The sequence below is a fragment of the Anabas testudineus genome, chromosome 19, assembly GCF_900324465.2.
Source record: "Anabas testudineus chromosome 19, fAnaTes1.2, whole genome shotgun sequence".
NCBI lineage: Eukaryota > Metazoa > Chordata > Actinopteri > Anabantiformes > Anabantidae > Anabas > Anabas testudineus.
This window is the reverse complement of record NC_046628.1, coordinates 15,806,337-15,825,812: the sequence shown is the minus strand read 5'-3', so window position 1 is coordinate 15,825,812 and position 19,476 is coordinate 15,806,337. Positions and strand designations below refer to the sequence as shown.

Here is a 19,476-nt window from a genome sequence, read left to right as displayed (position 1 = left end):
GGCTAGTTTTAATCCTGTTAAAAGGCTTTTTCCCTACATTTCACTGGCTTTGTCCATGTTCACGTTTCCATAGCTGAGGACACAATAGTGATTCAGATTCCTGACTCTCAGAGTACACGTACCCCTGCTGAGACTGAACCCTGCCCATGCTGTCGCTCCTATGTCACTTAGAGAAAAGATACTGAAGCAAGCATTTCCATCATCGGTGGCACCATCAACATCTTCAGTGCATTTTTGTGTTTTCATAACATCTCTGTTGCATTATGACCACCGTTAGATCTAATGTAATGTATTAGTCCTCCCACCCAACCATTTCCCTTCATTTTGATTCACTCTCTATCCAGCCTTTGATTGACTTTCAGCCTAACTAAAGTGGATTTTAATGAGAGAATACATTAACTCCCTCTAGTCATGCTAACATAAATCAGCCTTTTCTTGCAGGATCAACTGCTGAGCTCATAACACCATGCTGTGAGAGTGTGAATAACCAAATGAGAGATTGCAGCTGTGGCAAACCGCTGGCAGCTTGAATGCATTGTTGTGTACCCTCCCCGAGTTTAAAACAAGTTAAGAAGGGCACCACATCCGAGCACTTGTGAGCTCGCAGGTCAGCTTGCTTATGGAAATGTCCTTTTGTCAGGATCAATTAAACACATATCTCCGGTCAATTTCTATTGATTATATCCGTCCATTTGGAAATGGAGCAACTCTGATGTTTTCTTGGTGATGACCACTGAGAGCCGTTAGATTCGGTTAGCCTCTAGCAGCTCCTCACCTTGATTTACGAAGCACACGATGTGACTCAAACATCACATCTATCTGCTTCTCTTTGTTGGTAATTGCACTCAGCTAAATAGGTTATGCTGAAATATCAATAAATTGCCATCAAATTAATGTCAATACCAAAGCTGTGGATGGTGCTAATTAAAACGCAAAAGGGATGAAAATGAAGTCATGGCATTGCCCTGAATAATTGATAATGCAATTTATGATTTTTATGAAAGAGTGCCGTCTGTCTGCGATTTTGATGAGGCCTTAATTAGATGCATTAATGTGTCTCTTTGTGCTTGTGCTAAAACTCAAACACCATGATGGGTGTTTTTTAACATCCTGAATTACACATTTTCAAATAACATTACCTCTGAATATCCACTTAAAGTTGCATTGGTCCCAAAGAGGTGTTGGTAATTTTCATTAGAGGAGGTTTTGTTAACTCAGGACCAATCACATTCTGCTTTTGTTTAAGGTGGGATTGAGTAAGCAGCATTAAGCAGCCTGATGGCTTTAGGTTGTGCTGCTACCCTGTGGAAGAAAGTAGAACTTGTGTCTACCCGTTTCCATTTTGACTAAAGTCCATGTTTGCACCCACTGAGTCGTACCCGTGTTTGAGGATTCACTCAAAGAAGGACAGTCAAGTGAGGTCAGATCACCCAGCGTTAAAGTGTTAAGCGCACATGAATGTGTAATGTTTATTGACGCAAGCGGATCAGAGCGATCCTGTGTTGATTTTGTACCACCTCATCTATTAGCTGGGCTCGACCTTTGAGATAAATGAAGAGCGAGGGAAGCAGACGGATGAGGGGATTAGAAGTGGGCCGCAATAGGGAAGCATACCCAGAAAAAAATGGACCGGCTGCCGACGGATAGATGAGGTGGAGGAGCATAATGACTGCTGTTTGTTATGATGTACTGAATCAGGTTCTCTTTGACAAAACAGTCCTTAGCACCTCTGTATTTATAGTGTCACCGGTCAGTCCATCCACAAAGGCAGGCTGATGATATGTGAGCGTGTTAGTGCCGTGAGGTGTCTGGGGCTCTGCTCTGGAATGACCCGCTCATCTGTCAGGCCCACGAGCTGAAGCTGTGCAGGGTTATTGGATCGCACGTCGGACTGTTGTGGACCTAAATCTGTGAAATGTTAGCCGAGCAAAAAAGCCAGCATCAGCTTTATTTTGCTCTCTAGATCAGATTTATTCTGAAAAAACTCAGTGAGAATAGAGTCAGAACATCAGCTGTCAGTGAGAACTGGCACCGTTGCAGTGAGTATTCGACTGGGGTTGTTTTTTTAATGTTGCTGCTTTTTTTTAAATGATAAAACAAGCTTCTGTCCGGGGTTGGGGGATGCGTTTTCTTTTAACCCAGAGAGCCCAGTTGTGGGATGACATATTTGGGTTTTCCAAATGTTTAAACAGCTCCTTTCTGAAGAGGATGGACTCCAGGCATTCCCCTTGTCATCAGTGATCCCAATGGGGTGTCACACTGACTAGTGTAAATGGTCTTTTAAATTGTTCCCGTGTTTCAGACTAAAAAGGCGGCTCCTGCTCTCCTTTGCTCTTTTCCCCCTGCAAGCTAATGCCAGTTGACTAATGAATTCAGAGGAAGCTTTGTTTTTGACACATGGAAAAGCCAGGTATTGGCTTTGAAGCATAGGGCGGAAGATGGCCTTTAAGACTGACCTGGGATCAATTTTACAAGTTCTCCAGGGCAAAGACTAGAAAAGAGGTCAAGTAAGCATTTTTTTTTTTTTGTTAGAACTTCAAAACTAACTTTAACACAGCTGCTTCTCTTCGTGCTTCCTGGTGGTAGTTAACATCAAACGCTTTCACAGATACACACTAAAAGCAAATCAAAGTTAGTGGGTCTGTGCTATGAGAAATGCATTGTACATAGCCCAGTACATCAACTGCACTAATTAACTTAAGAATCTCGTGTTGTGCTATGGTCCTGTAATGTTTTAAATTTGACTCTGCAAATTGATGAGAGTTGTCTGAATCCCCACAGGAAGGTTACTCCCATTAAAAGTGCAATGTGAGTAGATGAATGGACTGCAGTGCTCAGCAGCACTGTAAATGTATTGATCCCAGTTTCCTACAGTAAAGCCTAGCAGGGATGTATTTGATCCACAGAGTTTAGACTTTATATTCATGTTTGTGTGTGTGTTGCCTTGGGAATAAAGAAAAATTGTAGTGCAGCTCATTGGGAGTTGAACCATTGTTGCAAATTAATCATTTTTAATAATTTAACAAGGAAAAATGTCGATCTTTTTCTTGCTCCAGCTTAATAAACGTGAGTATTTGTTGCTGTTCTCTCTTATTTGTGATTACAAATGGACTACTACTGTATTTTGGTCTGTGGGCCAAACAAAACACGACTTTTAAAGAAGTCACCCTGGGCTCTGGGAGTTTCTCAGTATTTTTCACATTTTCTTACTGTGTTACCTTTTATAGACCAGCTGAATAATCTCCCTGTGTTCACAGACTTCGAGGACATCGCTCCTGTGGCAGCGCAGGACCTCATCAACATCTTGAAGCAAGGCTACTTGGAGAAGAAACGAAGAGGTATAGCAGCATATACATGTACTGTACTGTAAATACCTGACCTGGGTGAAGTAGTAGTAATTTGAAATGCGACACTGCATAAGAACTATTTCAATAACTTCAGTAAAATACTCGTATAATAAAATGTTGGAATACATTTAGTAACTGCCTACATGTGAGTAATTGTGATCCATTTTCACTGATGCTCTTTTCTGTTTAGATCACAGTTTCTTTGGCTCAGAGTGGCAGAAGAGATGGTGTGTTCTGAACAATAACATATTCTACTACTTTGGAAGTGAAAAAGGTTTGTTGGAAATGCCAACATGCAGAAACATTAGAGACACTTAAACTGAGTCAGATAACATCCCACCATCTGTACTCCTCCCTACAGATAAACAGCAGAAGGGTTCCTTTTATATTAATGGCTACAGTGCACAGCTGGTGACCAACCTGAGAAAAGATTCCAAGAAAAATGCCTGTTTTGAGCTTTATGCACATGGACGTCGGACTTTCCAGGTCTGTATAACAGATGTACTACAGTAAATGAAAGTATGTGTCTGGTTTTAACAGTTTGATCGATTATATTGTGGAAACATTACAATCTTTAGCCCGTTGTCTCAAGTAGAAATATCCAAACTACAACACAGCTTATCCATTGAGCTCATCACAGATGTCCCTGTGTTGTTCCATGAAAACAGACAAACCCATAATTGTCTAATGATAATAATAAAAATGTTGCTTTCAGCAGAACATTTTAAATAATACAACAAATGAAATAAATTCCACAGACAAAATGATGTTGCACGTTATAAAGATTATAAATAACTGAATTGTGGTGATATTTTAATTATTTCCTGTAATTATGCTCCAAATACTAAATGCTTCAGTTGGAAAGTTAGCAACTGTATTTCTATTCTATATTTGATCCATTAGAGAGGGTGCTTATCAAAAATAAATTTAAAATGTTAAACATGATGTAGTTGGGATTTCGACTTTTGGTTTTTATAGGAAATTGTAATCAGGTTTTAACAGACTAAAACCACTATTTGTGACGTTGACAGTGATTGAAACTGTTAGTTGCAGCGCTGTTTGTGATTATGTTTAAAAGAAGAATTATAGACAATATCAAGTATTGTTTTAGAAATCACAAATCCAGCATCATTTGGGCTTTAATCCAAATTCATTTGGAAAATGTTTTGTTTACATGCGTATGTGGCACGTTGGCAGTCATTCTGCCTGAATATAACATTGTTTTCGGAGAGAGCTCTTCTTCTTAATTACATTTTAGGGGCAGATTATTTTGAATGTTAGTATTTCATAGCTATTTCAGGAGGGAAATTTCCTCCATGTTGTTTTTCTTTTTTATTAGACAGCTAGAAAGAGATGTGGTCTTTGCCTCTGAGATTAAAAATCAGGAAGTATAAATGCACCCATAGATGTGATAATAATCACAGGATTATTGCCGCTCCTCTCCTCCAGTTCACTGCCGGCAGCCCTCAAGAGGCCAGAGAATGGGTGGACCAAATCAATTTTGTACTTAAAGGTAAGCCAGCACTTTTTTGGGCTTATTCTCTGGCACGACTCGGTGTATGTTTCTTTTTTTCTTTTTCTTTTTTTTTTTTTAGAAGAGTAATCCTTGCTTTCTTGCTTCTCACAAGGTTTATTCATTTTTGTGTCCTTGTGTGAATCAAGGGTTTATAGGGGCTGGTAGAGGATGTCATATGTTGATGGAAAAGGATACTTGGCTTCACAAATAAAATTGATTGAGTAATAGGTTAATTGGCGAATACAGTTAAAACAGTACAAACCTTGAAACCTTCTTTTTCCTCAATTTTCTACTAAAGTTTGTGTTTTCAAGGGGCAGAAAGGTCAGGAGTGAAAAGGAGCCCTTTATCATCTCTGACTCAGATGAAAACCACTCAATCCATCACTAAGTACACAGCCCAACACACGACTCCTGAGTCTCCTCATTCGACATGTCACCAACCATGTCATGTGCACCGTCCTATAGCTCTAGTTCTCCTGCCCCCCCCCCCCCCCCCCCCCCCCCCCCCCCCCAGCCACTCCTCCCCTAACCCTCCTACCGAATTCCAGCTTACAGGAAATTGATTGGTAGATGTTCTGGTTATCCTCCAGTGACATTGATTTCTGCTTGGCCGCTGGTGTACGGCAGAGGACCTGATACCCTGTGTTACAGTGGCCAGTCGCCTGCAATAAGACGGCTCCTCCATCTGAGCGAGCAGTCGTGCCTCGTCTACTCTAAAATGGGCTCGGGCCGGGCCACTGATTTGCGGGAAGTAACAGACACTTGGCAGTTTGTCTTTCTTCCTTCCAGCCCAGTTTTACTTCGAAATGCAGTCTGATCCAGAACATGTAGACGATTTTTAACCCCCTCACCTCCTGAATTACCCCGAGAACAAGGCAGATTTTTTTTTTTGTGGTGGAAATATTTTTTTAAACTTGTTAATCTTGGCCTTTATGTGATAGTGATAGTATAGACAGAGATAACAGAGAACAAAAATTAGTTATTTTTAGTTATTAGTCAGGTACAGGTGAGAAATCAAAGAGACAGTTGAATGAAGAGCTTAGTATTTGTTGTTTTGTTATTCAATCTGTTCTTTTTTTTCCATTTGTCCAGGTGGTTGAATAATGATATTATTAGGAATTATTATTATATACTGCTGTGAAGTGCTGAAAAAAATACGAGATAAATGTGAATGAACTAATGCACCTTGTAAATAATTGTAGACACTATTGTCTTAACTGCTTTTCATCAACAGCTTTCATTCTGATGTGTTACAGTGAAAATAGCACCAAACCTCATACTAAAACAGAATTTATTAATATAGATCTGCACCAAGCATTTGCTGGTTTTGATTCAGAAAACATGAGCTTTTGTTGGATTTATTTATTTTATATTATTCCAAATGTGCTTTTTTAGGTGTTAACTAAACAAAATCCCTGGGAAAATGTAATTGCTGCTTTTCACCATTTTTTAACATCTTGTAGACTCACACAAATAAAAATGAAAATGTTGCTTGTAGTCTGAAGACGGGGCTCCAGTACTTGACACGTGTCCGAGCCTGTTGTACAGTCAGGCCCCCTTGTCCATTCCTCTTACTTTACCCTTTAATACATGGGTGTGTCTTTTGCACCACACTGTGCTCCATCCTCACGCTAACACCGCCCATCACGTTGTCTTCCCTTCCCTCGTAGATCTCAGCTCCGGCTTTATCCCTTATGATGATGACGAAGAAGAGGAAGAAGGAGAAGCAGAAGAAGAGGAAGAGACCTATGATGACATTGAGGGGGTGACCGGCCCTCCCCCACCTCGACCAGGTGCTGGCCAGGCCCTTCCGAGTGGAAAGCATGGAGGAGTGTCGGACATAGAGGATGAGGACTATAACGATATCTACGAGGTGCTGCCAGGTACTGCATGAGGATGTGGTTTACCACGCATGCAAAGATACAGCAACATTCACCCACATGCAGATAAACAGCCAGGAAGGTGCTGCACCCATAAACCCTCATCATACTCAGTCAGACAAATAGACACAGTTGCTCTTCCTCATACACACTCCACCCCTAGGGGATTTTTGCAACAAGAAATATTTGTGATGATGTCTCCTGGCTGTGAAATTTGTGTTGCCAGGTGCCTCCCTATCACCACAACGCCCAGACAGATCACTCATTTTACATCAAGCAACACTAATAAGCTTGTCAGGAGTGGGCTGGCTGCTGCTAAACCACACAGAGCAGGAAGGAGAAGATTCTCCTAACACTGACTCGAAATCTGCTTCCCTCCCCAATATTGCCGAGAGCTATTCTTTGAGAAACAGTTATGTTGTTGAAATCAGCGAGAGCTGGGTAGAACCGACTGCTCTGTCATATATGTCCAATTAGCTAATGTTGCCAGGCAACAAATAGCCTCCAATTCAATCCACTAAGCAGAGTTTTGGCTAAAATTGCCTAGCAACAGCAATTTAGTTGAAAGGAAGTAAAAACTGCATCTCTCAGGGCTTAAAATAGTTCTGCAGCTCTTAATGTCACATCTTTAATAGAAATTAGAGTTTGATGGAGAGTGTTGCAAAACCCCAGAACAGTGTGTGAGTCCCTACTGAGACGGAGACAGTCCCATGTGTCAGGGTGGCTACAAGATCCCGAGAAGGACAAAAGGGGTGATCCGATCTTCTCAGGGCCGTCGTCCATCACTCTTTCTATTAAATAAGATACATCAAGATTCTGTTTCACTCACTGAGTACATTACCTTTGCCAAAATCACTGGTGAGAGGGAAATCAGTCTTTGGACTGTCACGCCACTGTTCAGAGCCATCTGGGAAGAAGTACAGACCCTGACCACAGATGGCATATCGAATGACGGGTTCTTTCGTTCACTTTCTCACCCCTTCACTTATCAATCATTCTGCACCTCTCTTTGCTCGCTTCCAGCTTCTACGCAGTGATTAGATACTGTTCAGTCATTAATTTTATGGTTATTTCATTGATTAGAATGACAGAAGATGATAAAAGCTGTGTGTTTGTATTTAAAGAATTTCCCTTTTTAACAAATCTTAGTTTTTTCCACCCAAGTTTATTTTTTCCAAAGTTATTAACACTAAATATGTGGAAATATTAGGAATGTGCCAAATTGCAGACTCGTGATATACATCTTGAAAAAGAAATACGGAGTAGAGCTGAAGGGTCATTTTCTAGGTGATGAGCTCCCTCAGTTTTGTCAGAGCAAAACTCCGAACGCAGCTCACTCGCAGGCAGAATGCAGAGCGATGGTGGTATTGGCTCTGTAGCTGATGACTGATTTTATTGACTGGAAAATTAAATCACTTTGATATAGAAACCGTTGGCCCATAGCGGTGGCCTCTCGACTGAAAGATGCTCTTCTCTACAGCAGTTGAAGAGTGCTGAACAAATGTTTGGATCCTTTGCAAATGCAATTAAAATCTATTTTTCTCTCTTTTGGTGCTTCGGTGGTAATAACACACGTGCTTTAGGAAAACGGTGATTCAGAAAGTGAAAAAGCACAAGAGAAAGACAAAGACCTCCTTCACATTTAGACCTAAAAAACCTGTATCCAAACACGAATTGTACTGTACACATGATCAGAAATGTACATGTGGATGTACAGAATGTCTGTGTGTGTATTTGTGTGTGTCCTTCCTGCTGTTCCTGGAAGCAGAGGCGCAGGTTGCGCTGGAAGGTGGATAGTGTTGCTGGGTTGTGGCATTGCTGTCAGCCTGCTAGTGTTGAGGATGGATGTGGGAGACAGAGGGCAGGCGTATCACCGTGTCACCTCTCAGACCACCAGGTGCCACGCCCCACTGTCGATGGCATGTCCGCCTCTGCACGCTTTAAGCACAGCCTCTTTTTCTTCAACTTTTCCTGCCTGGAAAATTGAGAGCAAATTTATTCTAATCAAGCAGTTCAGTCTGGTTAAAGAAAAATAAACTGCTTGCGTCATGCAGGGATATATTAGACGCTGCCTGATGATCTTTTTTATTTATTTTTTGTCTCTATTGATCAATCACACTTTTTTAATCAGCATTTATCTTAATGTGCGAGACAAAGAGAAATCTTTTTTTTTTATTTGAGTCACACAGCAGGAAGTGTTTTATATAAATAATAGGGTTTAGATATCTAGTTAAAAAAGCAAAGACAAGTCAGACTAGGATAAATGTTTGTTACAAATATGCTTTTGCTGAGTTTGCTGTGTTTTGTTTGTTTAGAAGAGGATTTTCTAGATCCGATGGATGAAAGCAGCGAGAAGAACAGCAAATCAGGTCAGAATCCTATTACAGTCTTCTGCTAATAATGAGAAAATGTCTGCCTTAATAGTTCACAGCGACTGTCTTTGTGTGGGATATGAGGAAAGAACACTGTCTTGATCTTTTATTTAAATTTGTGCTCTGCATTTCCTTTCGCCTTCATCATCAGATTACGCTAACTACTACCAGTGTTTATGGAATTGCCAGGCCGACGAGCCAGACGAACTGACCTTCCAGAGAGGAGATCTCATCTACATCGTTAGCAAGGTCAGCATCACCATGAGCAAAAATAATCCAAGAGGTTGTTTAAACCAGAACCCCCTTTCTGGACACAGTGCAATCAGTTCGAACTGGGAGGTTACTGTTCTGGTGTTCATCCTTAATGGGAGCCTGTCCTGATTGCACCATTAACTTGTAGATAAAATTGCAAGAGCAATTACAGTAGTGTAAAATCAGTAAAATGCGAACCAGATGTGTAAAATCTCTAATTATTTAAGGCTTAAACAACATCAACTCCAGTAATCACTGTCCTCATTTACTTTCTGAACATGCTGATATCCCCAACATCAAAATTCCTCCGTTAGTGAGCACTTGTATCTCGATGCAGCAGAGAAGCACCAACAGTGGCATTCTCTATTTCTGGGCCACTAGGGTGAAGTGCCATTCGGGCGCTGCGTAATGGTGCTGTTGTTCATTACGGAGCCTCGATCACAGGGGTTAATTGAGTAGGCAGCCATGCGAAGCTCTTCCGTTCTGTTTGACATAAACTGCAGGTGAAGCCATCCTGCATCTCAGCTCTTTTCCCTCCATCTATTTCCTCGTGTTTTATGGCCATCTTGTTGTTACATGCAGAGTATCTACCAGCAAAAAGCCTCCCTACTGGAAATCAGTAGCTTGTAATTTGGGTGCTTTTGCTCTGCTGCGTACTGGGACTTATTCCCAGACTGTTGCTATTTGTCTTTTTGAAATTGAATCGTCATGTTCCGTGTTCTAGTTAAATTATCTGAAGAGCAGTGGGAGGAAGAAATTACAGTAAACCGAGTTTTTTGTTGGTAATTATGTGGTAGAGAGCAATTACGTATAAAATTTCCTGATTTCTTTAATCTTTAATTAGCAGTTGGAACCACTGAATTTTAATTAATTGTAATCTTTTCAATTTGCACAGAAACAATCAAGTTCTGACTTTTTTCAGTAAATTAAAAAAAGCCAAGGTTATTAAGGAATATACTTTGTTTGGAACAGCACAGGTAAAAGCTCCACACAAGATGGACGTTTAATTGAGGATCTCTTGGCAGTGCCAGATTAATGAGATGCCAGCCTTTTCTATGTGTGTGTGTGCTGGTTGATAGGGGAAAATGTCAAAACAGCCACGTCCATTTTTCACACACGGATGACAAAGGCGGCGTACTTGAGGAAACAAAGAGGACCTGGCTCTGTGCGACAGATCTACTTCAAACAGCCTCAGTCCTGCCCGGCGTATTAGTTTTCACTGTATGGATCAAGTTACCGCCTCACTGGAGCCCTTAAAAGAAGCGCAGTCCAGGTTGGAAGCAAGACTTAGTTGTAGTATCTCACAATCTTAATGACACAGATTACTCTTGTTTTGTCAAGCTGTAAGCTGAAGTCATAACACAGTGACAGACTGCGAGAGACTATTCTAACTATCCTCTAATGGATTTAAAGCAAGGGTCTGGTTGTAAATTATTCAGAGGAGATCTCTGGACGGCTTCCGAATGTTTGGTTTTGTGTGATGACACGACTCCACCCGTGTCCCATTTTGCGTTCTAATAGCATCACATTTCCCTCATGAATAGCATTATTTGGATTATGGCTTGTAATCGCCTATTTGTTTTAATGAGCCCTTTGGGAGGGCTTCCCTGCATCTTCTATGTGTACATGCAGGCCTCGCCGGTGTTCAGTTTTACAGGGGATTCCTGAGAACCCTGACCTCGATGAGTGAAATACGGGCCCTTGGCTAGAACTCAAGTCTGTCGCTTAGCTGGGGACCCAGACACATGAAATGGCCGTAATAAAACCAGCGCCCATAAATTCTCTTAGAGGGTGGGAGGCCTGGTTGTCTGTGCTGTTATGTCAACACTGACCATAATTACAAGGTAATAAGGACACGCTCTAAGTGCTAAATCAATGGTGCTAACAAACTGTTATATTTAAAGCTGCGATGTGATTGACTGCTGAAGTGCAGAATGGGATAGCCACAGGCGTGGTATCTTATGGCTGTGAACTGAGGAGCACATGCCGATTGTATAAAAGGCCATCATCCATCATTATTGATCTCTCACTTACTGTAAAGTGGGGGCATTTTTACTGTATTTGTGTTTTTTTTCCCCCCGTGTGTTGCCGGGTGCATGCACATATCTGTGTATCACTGACAAAGTAAATAAATTAGGAACCTCACAACTCATATGAATCCCATTAGTTCAAGAGAATTAATCTCGTAGTGTGCCTCTGCCGCCGGTTTCAGCGATGCCTAACTCGCTTTCCGCAGAGCTCGATGGCAATGCTCAGCGCGCTGATTCATGAGGTAGAAACACACCGTGAAATCCGTCTTCTGATTTTTGCTCTGGCATTTCATTTCTGAGAGCTTGCATTTTTCTAATGCGCATTATGGCTTTCCTCTGACATTTTAGTGTGTGATGACAAATAACAAGCAGCTCAGTTTTTTGCAATATCACACTCGAAGATTTTTCTAACTTGATTTAAATTGTTGACATTGTTCCACACACATTTCCACTGCATCGGGACGATTTAACTGCATCACAGCCTGTGACATACAAAGGAATATTTGTTCTAGGATTTACAACGTGTTGTTACAGTAACTGATGAATTTATCACAGTGGCTAAAAGCTGTTGTTTCCCTCACGCGTGTAAAGCCTACATACATAGCCGGCTATGTCCCCCACTGAAACATAAGGTTGTCCTGCATTCTTGCCCTCTAATTTATGTGTCCAGAATCAAGAGACATGGGCCCTACAGGTCAGCTGTCACATTCCTGTATTCCCACAGGCACTCATGGAGAACGGCGGGATGGAGTGGGAAGAGATTTATGGCACAAACCCATCCAGGGTGCTTAAAACTCTGGCAAACACCACTGCCACCTCTCCCTCTTTCTCTCCATCTCCCTACTCACCTCTGTTCCTCCATCCAGCATCCAATTAAAACACAGAGAGAGGGAGACGGCCCAGCCAATCCAGTGCGTCTCCCAAAGCAGAGCGTCACTTCTCATTTGGCCAGACAAAGAGAGGATAGACACCACTGACACCTTGTGGCGGTTTCTACTTTTATAACAGCACAGCTAAATGACACGTACATAGACGCTCTGATTTACAGGCTCAAAGATTCATTTCATGTGATTTATAATCTCTAAAAAATTCAACTTATGCAGTTAAAATCTAAATAAATCTAAAACTTGCTTTGTCTTTAAATGGTCACTCGTATCAACGACACCAAGGATTGTCTTCGTGCAAAGGTCATAACAGGCTTCTTGTCTGTTTGGCCTGCCGCCCACAGGTCACACTGACTGAATGCAGCTGAAGAAAAGGAAAAGTGGGCAAACAATCAGATGGGAAAAGTCAAGCAAGAGAGACAAAGCGGGGGGATCCCTTTATTCTTTTGTATGAACCCTGTCCCCCCTCTCCTTTCTCCTTTTCTCTGTCACACACCCATTTAAAGACCCCTAGCTGCTATTGTGGCCATAGACACCAAGACACTATAGACAGGCAAGACATCCTATTTACCACCCAAAGTAGCAGGGGGTGAGTCTGGGGTTTGGGGTCATGCAGGAGGCAGCGGTCATCCCCCGGTCAACTACAGTAGGTCATTATTCAGCCCAAGCCAATAGCCCAGAACCGCGTCCGAGCAACCCACCCCCAATCCATTCTGCTTAATTATTATAAATGAGGGGCGGCGTAAACAGCCATCATTACAGACACTCAGTGGCATACACAAATCCACTTTAAATTGCTATTAAGTTAAGGAGCTATCTGTAATCCCAGGCGTGCATTAGAAAGTAGTGAGTAGGTTTTCTTTTTATTAAATCTCATCGTCCCTGAGATATTTTCAAACGTTCTCATGCTCTGTCATGTTTCCAATTTGAAGCCAATTCACTGATTTAATTAAAAGCCCACTTGAAAAAAAATGGACACTAAGTAGCCATTTCGGTCTCTGGTTCTGCAGAATTATCGTCCATATTTCTAGATGGATTTCGACAAGTTTTTTTTGGCACAGGATCCTCACAGCCCACTTGAAATACGCATTTTCTCACATGGTTTCAGGCATTAGCGGGACAGTCATGAAGTGTACCTGTGTGAGCAGTGAGGAGGGCTCGCTAACCTGATTGTGGGTTATAGATCACGGGCTTCTGTCTGGTAGAGGTGTCCATGTTTCTTTGTTAGGGTGACCAGTGATGGAAGAACTGCAGAGCTGCAGTGTATCTGGTGAGTCTATGTAGAAGAGATGGAGAGAAAGGAGGAAAAACAGAGAGGATGCAGACAGAGAGGCTGCATGCGATAGGAGAGATGGAAAGAGAGGATTTGGAAGAAAGGAAGGAGGGGGATGGAGATGGGGAAGGAAGGAGGGAGGGAGAGATTGTAACACCCAGGCGGCGGGTTCAGCGGCAGGGCAATGAGAGACTTCCTGCGCTCCATCACGCCCAAGGCCTGCCTCAGTCAGCTGGTGGCCGAGGAAAGATGCCTCATGTGTCAGGCTTATTAGCACTCCCCCTAGTTTGTATGCATTTGGGATTGTGTGTGAGCGTTTCATCTGTGTGTGTGTGTGTGTGTGTGTGTGTGTGTGTGTGTGTGTGTGTGTGTGTGTGTGTGTGTGTGTGTGTGTGTGTGTGTGTGTGTGTGTGAGAGAGAGAGAAAAGAAAAGAGGACTTGCAGTCAGGGTCCCTGTGGAATTTTACAGAAAATATAAATTTCCTAAAAGGTGAAGATATATTAAAGCTGTGTTTTGTTAGGTGTGACACTGGCGTTTGCTTCACCCGTTGTCTTTATCACATCCAACCACCCTCCACTCACCTTCTCCCCTGCTGCAGGCTCAGGTAGCTGTCAGTCCGTCCTCCGGTCGGGAACGTGACCGATGGGCCTATCAGAATGCCGCCATTAGCCAGCCCCCTGAGTGGTAAATAAACGATACGCCGGTACACTGCAGGTGTTGTCATGGCAACCTGCTCCCAGCGCCAGCCCCACCCTCGCTCATTCCCCGCTCTCTCGGTGGAGGAGTCACCGGGAGGTCAACGAGTCAACGTGCCGCAGCCGCCACGACACGGCGCTGTTCAGCCCCCACCTCCCTCCCTCTGCTCCCACTCACAGTGGATTTGATCTGCATCCAGGTTGCAGCAAACACAGGCTCCGATATGTTACCTCTCACACGTCGTGCTTAAGACATTAAAGCAGACACTTCCCAGAGCTCAGACACTCGGAGACACTTGATTTTTGTCACTCCAGAGCATCTGAGAGGAAACGTCTTCTATTACAGATGAAGACTAAACAACCTCCCATCACTCATGCTGCCCCAGTGAGCTGAAACCTACCCCAGTCTCAGCGTCACACACACAAAACAAGCTAAAAGACAAAAAGAGCAAAACAAACAGAAGGAAGAGGACATTGAGGAGTTTGCATAATTTTTGTCATTTGGATAATTTACTCTCTTCGCCTCTTGGAATGTCCCTATTACAGCAGGTGTACTCTGGATGAACCCATTTCAAGTATGAGGAAGATGGACTCTGCACGCCTGACAGACTTGCACCGCCATTGGCACCCACTCTTTGATGTAGCAGTTGCATTAAAATGGCGGCTCTGATAATCCAAAAGACCTTTCTCAGGGAGAATTTGAGACCGACTGCACAGATGGGCCGCGGAGATAAATAAAACTCTCTGTCACTACGGTTGGTGGAATAGTGCTGCGACGCCCCCAAGGGAGAGAAAAACTGTTTCGCTCCCTCTCTCCGATGCCCCCCCCGTCCGTCCGTCTGTCTCCCCTCTCCTCCTTCTCTGTTCATGTTCTCTGGAATGGGAACCAGAGCCAGCTCTGTGCAGTCGGGCTTCTCCCCGTCACTCCTATGGGGAGCATAAAAAAAAGCATTTTGGACTAAACTTTCCCCAAGTGTAGTGGAGCATCCGAGTCAGAGGGGAAAACCACGAGGCCTGGGTGGACACTCTAATTATTGTGTGTGTGTTGTGCTACAGTGTAAGAGCACTTGAGTGTTGTGGTTTATCACTTTATAAGCGATCCATCCCTCTTCGCTGTCCAAACACTGCTCATTAGCTGCAGGCCTCATTACTCTAGCTGGAGAGAGGTGTCAGGTCGGGATCATCGGTGAAACAAAACGCCTTTCATCATGTCACTGTGTGTGTGTGTGTGTGTGTGTGTGTGTGTTTTCACAGTGACAACATAAACTTTTGTCTTCTTAGGTGTATTTACTCGTACATAATATGTATATTTGAGCGTTTGTCTTGTCTTCAGTTCAGTTCTCCTCTGGAGAAGAAAGATGAACATCTAGGCTCTCTGCTCCATCAGGACCGTGCAAATTGACGAGCGGCTGGTGCCTCCTCTGCTCCTCTGCTGGTTTTTAAACGCCCCTCTGGTCTCTGGCCAAATATTGATCTAGAACAGATCTAGTTAGAGCCCAACTGCTGTGATCAGATAATAGTGTGGTGGATGATGTGAATCACGTTTCGAAAAATACTCGAACAGAAGAATGAACCAAAGGATCAAATGTGCACAGTTTGAGTTTATAAATTAGAAAAGCAGCTGAAAATGTCTCATCTGGAAAATATCTTACTATTATTATTATTATTATTATTATTTCCCAGTGTTACAGATTAACTGGAAAAAATTTTATCTTTTATTTTAATTTCTGTTTTGGTTGAACCCCTAAAATTAATTTCAGTTAATTTGAATATTTCCAAAAACGTACAACACAAATGTTAATTTAAAAAAGGATTTGTGCTGATTCTGTTCAACAATAATTAATACTCATATCAAGACTGTATTTAAAATTAGTTTTTTATATATATATATATATATATATATATATATATATATATATATATATATATATAATGTAGTTATAGTTTTGTTTTGAATTATTTTCTAATTTTTTTATTTAGCCATTTAAAACCAGGACTTTTATAGTATTTGTTTTCACCAGGTAAAACCTTTTCAGTATTTTGTTCAATGTGTAAAATGTGCAAATGTTCATCAGACATTTAAACATTAACAAGACATTTGCTGAAGTTGTTTATTTTTTTTAGCAGCTGTTTAAAAACCGAACGCTGAGAGAAGCAGAAAGAGATTCAGTTTCTCTTTTTGAGGTTTTTTGTCACCAGCTTTAATTTTAATGTCACATGTCTTAAGATTAACACACTTTATTTTATTCTAAACACAGTCAAATATATTTTAACTTGACATTTTCTCTGTTTATTCTGCAGAAATTAAATCAGTCGATCTGCAGCAGACGGGCTCTTATCACGTTTTATTTTGACTCAGTGTTCAGTGTTTCCCATTTTTAAATTAAACCCCAGCATCATTCATACCAGTTTATATTTTATATTATATATATATATATTATAAGGTGGCTGTTGTGGAGGTTGGAGCTCGACGTTCCTGTATTTATTCAGTTTATACAGTACTGGAGCACTTTCACCCTTATTGTCGTAGCCACTTTACTGGATCACACATACAACCCATTCACTGCAGTTCATCTGAATGGTTGTTGTTTTTTTTAATAATATAAAATAATATTAAACCTCACACCCAAATAAAAACATGAGCTTGACTTGTTCCCCATTGAAGACTTACCGTTTATTATCTCTTGATTTTGGATTCAGGAGTACAACATTCACGGCTGGTGGGTCGGCGAGCTGAACGGCACTGTGGGCATCGTCCCCAAGGACTTCCTGCACCCTGCCTACATCCTCTGAGCTCCAACAGGTACGAGGCACTCTCTTATCATCAGCATTATGGACCATTACTGTGGCCTAATACACAGAAACGGTCCCCCTGGTACTCATCCAGATTGCCACTGAGGTATATTCAGTCGTTGACCTGCCATTTATGGCATCTGCTGGCTGGAAGAAGTACTGCATAAAGCAATCTGAGCAGTGCAGCGGGCAATGGGTGAGAATAAATATGTGCAACAAAAGCGTGATTACAGCGTCAGTTGTCCTATTTAAGAAAATGATTCGGTAATACGGTGAGATAGGCACAGCTTAAAAAGAGCACTAAATTATTAATGCACGTTCCTCTGATAGTGTGTTTGTTCTTCTCTTCTACAGAGCTGCTGACACATCCTGCCATGACGTTCACAGGCAGCCGCGCCACATAATCTTTTGCAATTTGCAAATTATTATCAAGAAACAGTAGATTATTGTGTATATTTGCTGCAGTGGTACAGATTTCTGCACACTATAAAGACCCCAACAGGTTATATTGACATACGAACTTAAGCTGAAACAACACATCGATTATTCATTAGTTGACACATAATTAAGCAACAATATTTTAAATGTTTTTCAAGAAAAGAATAGAATATTCTCTGGTTACAGCTTCTTAAATATGAGATTTTTAAAGTTATTTTGTTTTATATGTTTACAAATGAAATTTGATGATTTCATTTGATTGAATTTTAGATTAACTATAATCAGTGTTTTAAGTTTTTCCTAACATTGTAAAACAACTGACGAGCTAATAAGAAAACAGATCATGTGGTTATAGTAGTAATAATAATAATAATACACATAAATAGTTAAATTGTTGGTTATTTTAAATTATTCCCAGTAAATGAAGATGTCATTTAATCACTGGCATACACTGAAAAATGGGCATGTTATATATAATATATAGAATTTTTAAAACCACCTTTTCTGGAGTATAATGCATAAATTCGCTCAATAACATTAGCTTCAGTGTCTTTTTTTTACTCTTCTCTTTTCTCATTTTCAGCCACTAGGTGTCAGAGTTGGAGAAATAAATCAGGAAGAATCTGCAGAAATAAACAACCACATTTATTAGAAATAAAATTAGATTGTAGTTTGCATATTTACATAGACGCGTCATCAGGGTATGTTTTGTAAATCCATGTTGTAAAATGCTTCTGAAGTAAACATTTTATAAAACTAACTTTTCAAAGTAACTCAAGTTAAAAAATATGTCAAGTACTCGTATACAGTGTGTTCAGAAAACAAAACCCAGCGGCTACAGAAGAGGTCACGGCTGCTGACAGTGTAGTGACACTTTCTGACGAGGTTAAAAACAACGCTGCTAAGTTAGCCAGAAAAATAAAAATATTTAAAGGCTCATTTCTGTGTAAAATAGCAAAAAAAACAAACTCTGGGTCCCTTTTTAAATGCAACTTAACAGTTCAGGAAGCAGTAGTAGTGTAAAAATGTTAAACAAGCCAAACTACAGCCAAGTTTCATTCAAACTAGGAGGAATCAAAGCTCACAGCTATTCAACAGTGAGTTTCTCTGCTCAGTGTAACCAACTGTGTTGTAACATGTCATGTAAATACTGCAGCTGCTCACATGGAAGAAATGACGTGATAAGAAGCATTTGACTCAGAGTTTAGTGTTTGTAGAACATGGTGTCGCTCTGAAGATGTGATGCACATTTATCTCAGGTCACAGGCATCTGTCTGGTCACAGTGACTAAAATACTGTTTTAATTTGAGAGCATGTAAATACTTAAAAAATCCAATATGTTGGTCTCATACTGCTGCTGTCACCCCTCTGATCCTTGTTAAAGGAAATTTATTTTTCATACGTTTAGGTTTTGCATGCTGTCGTCGTTCTGTGAAAAATCATATTGGCTTATTTCAAGCTAATACGAGGCTTTAGCACAGGTTCAGGTTTTGTTTGAGCCATTTTAGAAATGTTTGATCATTGTGAAACATGTTTGTGGTGCTAAAAAACAGAAACTGCTCTCACAATAGTCAAATCATCCGAAAATGATCGTACGGGTAAATCAACACGTCACATTGACATATTACTGTTTATTAGACTGCTTCAGTTTCAGCATGGTGCACCTAATGAACTGACGACTGAAGGTGTATTCTTTGCACACAGTGAGTAGCGTGGAGTTTGTGGCTTGTCTCTTAATGTCCAGTGTGAACAGGAGAATTAATTGCACCAAGCAGAAACCTGCTCCAGTGTTCATATGAGCACCGGTTTTTATCCAGGTATAGAAACTGTGAACTTTTCCTTTAACACTGCACATGTTTGAAGCAGGGAGGTGAACTCGCTGTATGTTTTCCTGGCCTTTATCAGGTATTTTTAATTTAGCTCTTTAGATCAATCCAATGGAAGATGCACGTGAGCGCCCTCTGCTGTTCCCAAAAAATAAAAAGAAATCATCCC

General features: G+C 41.2%; 1 protein-coding gene across 1 annotated transcript in view; it reads left to right on the top strand.

Annotated features, from left to right (window-relative positions):
- skap1 (src kinase associated phosphoprotein 1) overlaps nt 1-18,905 on the top strand; it is a 29,842-nt gene extending 10,937 nt beyond the window's left edge. Inside the window, exons 5-13 of the mRNA XM_026351329.1 lie at nt 3,258-3,338; nt 3,538-3,621; nt 3,709-3,833; nt 4,797-4,860; nt 6,534-6,746; nt 9,059-9,112; nt 9,267-9,364; nt 16,951-17,053; nt 17,398-18,905. Of these exons, the coding sequence (XP_026207114.1) occupies nt 3,258-3,338; nt 3,538-3,621; nt 3,709-3,833; nt 4,797-4,860; nt 6,534-6,746; nt 9,059-9,112; nt 9,267-9,364; nt 16,951-17,043 (812 nt within the window). The 3' untranslated portion in view covers nt 17,044-17,053; nt 17,398-18,905. The remainder of the gene's footprint in view (nt 1-3,257; nt 3,339-3,537; nt 3,622-3,708; nt 3,834-4,796; nt 4,861-6,533; nt 6,747-9,058; nt 9,113-9,266; nt 9,365-16,950; nt 17,054-17,397) is intronic.
- The last annotated feature ends 571 nt before the right edge of the window (nt 18,906-19,476 follow it).